Here is a 1,930-nt window from a genome sequence, read left to right as displayed (position 1 = left end):
TATATATATATAAATATGTTTTGATGAGATGAAAATTATTATTTTAAGAATTCATGAAGGAAGTTATAGGTTAGAATACTTACTGTAAACTATTTGCAGGAGACAAAGTAAAATGAAAATGCAATTCATAATCTGAAAGTAAACAAAATATTTGAATGACTTTTTGAAAATAGAGAAAATATATCACTTTTTATTGAAAGTCAGAACAGTTACTCAAAATTTCCCATTACAAATATTATCTAAAGAAGAAATTAAACTCTTGGAAAATGGGTTAAAATTTAAACCCATTCCAAAACCCACAAAGCTGAACTTGTGTAAGACACAGATGAATTTTACCTGTACAGGTCAAATATGTCTTTTTATCCTTTCTTATTTTATAAAATAATACACTTGTCAAGATTTAAGCAATTGCAGCCCACATTCCACTTTTTAAAAAAATTTCTTTAAGAAATCATTTTATAATTTTAAACATGAAAATTCATTGGAGCAGTGAATCTAGAATTAAGAGTGGCTACAAATAGAAAACATGCCTGTGAATGTAAAAGGCACCATTTGAGCATTGGGCCTCATGGAAGCAGTGACATTAAGCCAAGTGAGATCATAGTTGTGGCTGATGCCAGTGCAACTAGCCCATTAAAAGCACCCTTCAATCATTGGGTGATTTGCTGTGCTTGTGAAGACCTGTTGAACCAAGTGAAATCACGGTCATAGCCGATGTTAGTGCCATCTAACAGGCACTCGTGCCAGTGGCACGTACAAAGCACCATCCGAGCGTTAGGCCTCATGGAGGCAGTGACAGGCGACCATGACTTTTGTGTAGACCTGTCAAGCCAAGTGAGACCATAGTCGCGACTGATGCTGGTGCCAGGTCAATGGCACCCATGCTGTTGGCACGTAAAAAAATCACACACTACACTCTCGGAGTGGTTGGCATTAGGAAGGGCATCCAGCTATAGAAACCTTGCCACATCAGATTGGAACCTCATGCAGCCCCCTGGCTTACCAGTTTTCAGTCAAACTGTCCAACCAAGCAGACATTAAATGATGATGATGAGGAGGAGGAGGACGAGGACGAGGAGGACGAGGAGGAGGAGGACGAGGAGGAGGAGGAGGATTATCTTTGTGGGCTCCCACGAACTAGAGTGTGTAATGGGCCATCAAAATTATAGTACAATAAAATTGATAGATTAGATTATAGTAATCTTTTTTTATCAAACGCTCTCATTTAAAACTGCGTGTGCCAATAGTTTCTTATATTTAACCGTACTTAACTATACACATTATTTACTCAAATAATCTTATACAATCAGGCCACTTAGCACTGCCAGTTGCTTTACATAAATGATCTGCTAGAAATATAATCCAAATATTACCACTTTTAAAAAAATGATGGTTTTTTTGTTAGAGTAGTCTTAGGGGCACTATGTTTGTAGGGAAAACTGAGATTATCACTGAGAATGCCTTTTGATCATAGTTTTGCCAGATAGGGTTGATTTGGAGGTAAAACCAAAGCAGCAACCACTACTTTAGACAGATTCAGTGAGTTGGTCATAATTAACTTAACAGTACCATTTGAGTTGAGATTTCAGTTTAAATATTCTAATGTGTAACTTTCTTCAATAGGCTTATTAACTCTCTCCATTCTCACAAAACTGGTTTTTAGCAAAATTAACTCCTGATGAAACACAATACTATTTTAAAGGCCCCTGAAAAAATTTTGCTTTAGATGTATGTATTGTTATGTATTGCAAGAAATAGCTGGGTGGTTTTTCTCTAACATTTTATATGGTTCAACCTATTCAAGTTAATGTGTGAAAAACAAAATAGGAATTTGTAAAAGAAGTTTCTATAAAACTAGTTTTTGAACATTGAATAGTAATGAGATGGGGGTCAACCAGAATAAAATAGTAATGAAAGGGGTCTGTAGATA

The 1,930-nt window shown here is 35.7% G+C and overlaps 1 protein-coding gene across 2 annotated transcripts in view; it reads right to left on the bottom strand.

The window, feature by feature from the left end:
* The window catches only part of LOC106876762 (uncharacterized), a 16,432-nt gene that overhangs the window by 14,021 nt on the left and 481 nt on the right, over positions 1-1,930 (bottom strand). For both annotated transcript variants that reach the window (XM_014925450.2, XM_014925449.2), the window contains exon 2: positions 84-132. In XM_014925450.2, coding sequence (XP_014780936.1) covers positions 84-129 — 46 coding nt within the window. In that variant the 5' untranslated portion in view covers positions 130-132. The remainder of the gene's footprint in view (positions 1-83; positions 133-1,930) is intronic.

This window comes from Octopus bimaculoides, chromosome 12, assembly GCF_001194135.2.
Source record: "Octopus bimaculoides isolate UCB-OBI-ISO-001 chromosome 12, ASM119413v2, whole genome shotgun sequence".
NCBI lineage: Eukaryota > Metazoa > Mollusca > Cephalopoda > Octopoda > Octopodidae > Octopus > Octopus bimaculoides.
Note: the sequence above shows the minus strand (reverse complement) of the source record. Positions and strands in the feature narration are given on the sequence as shown.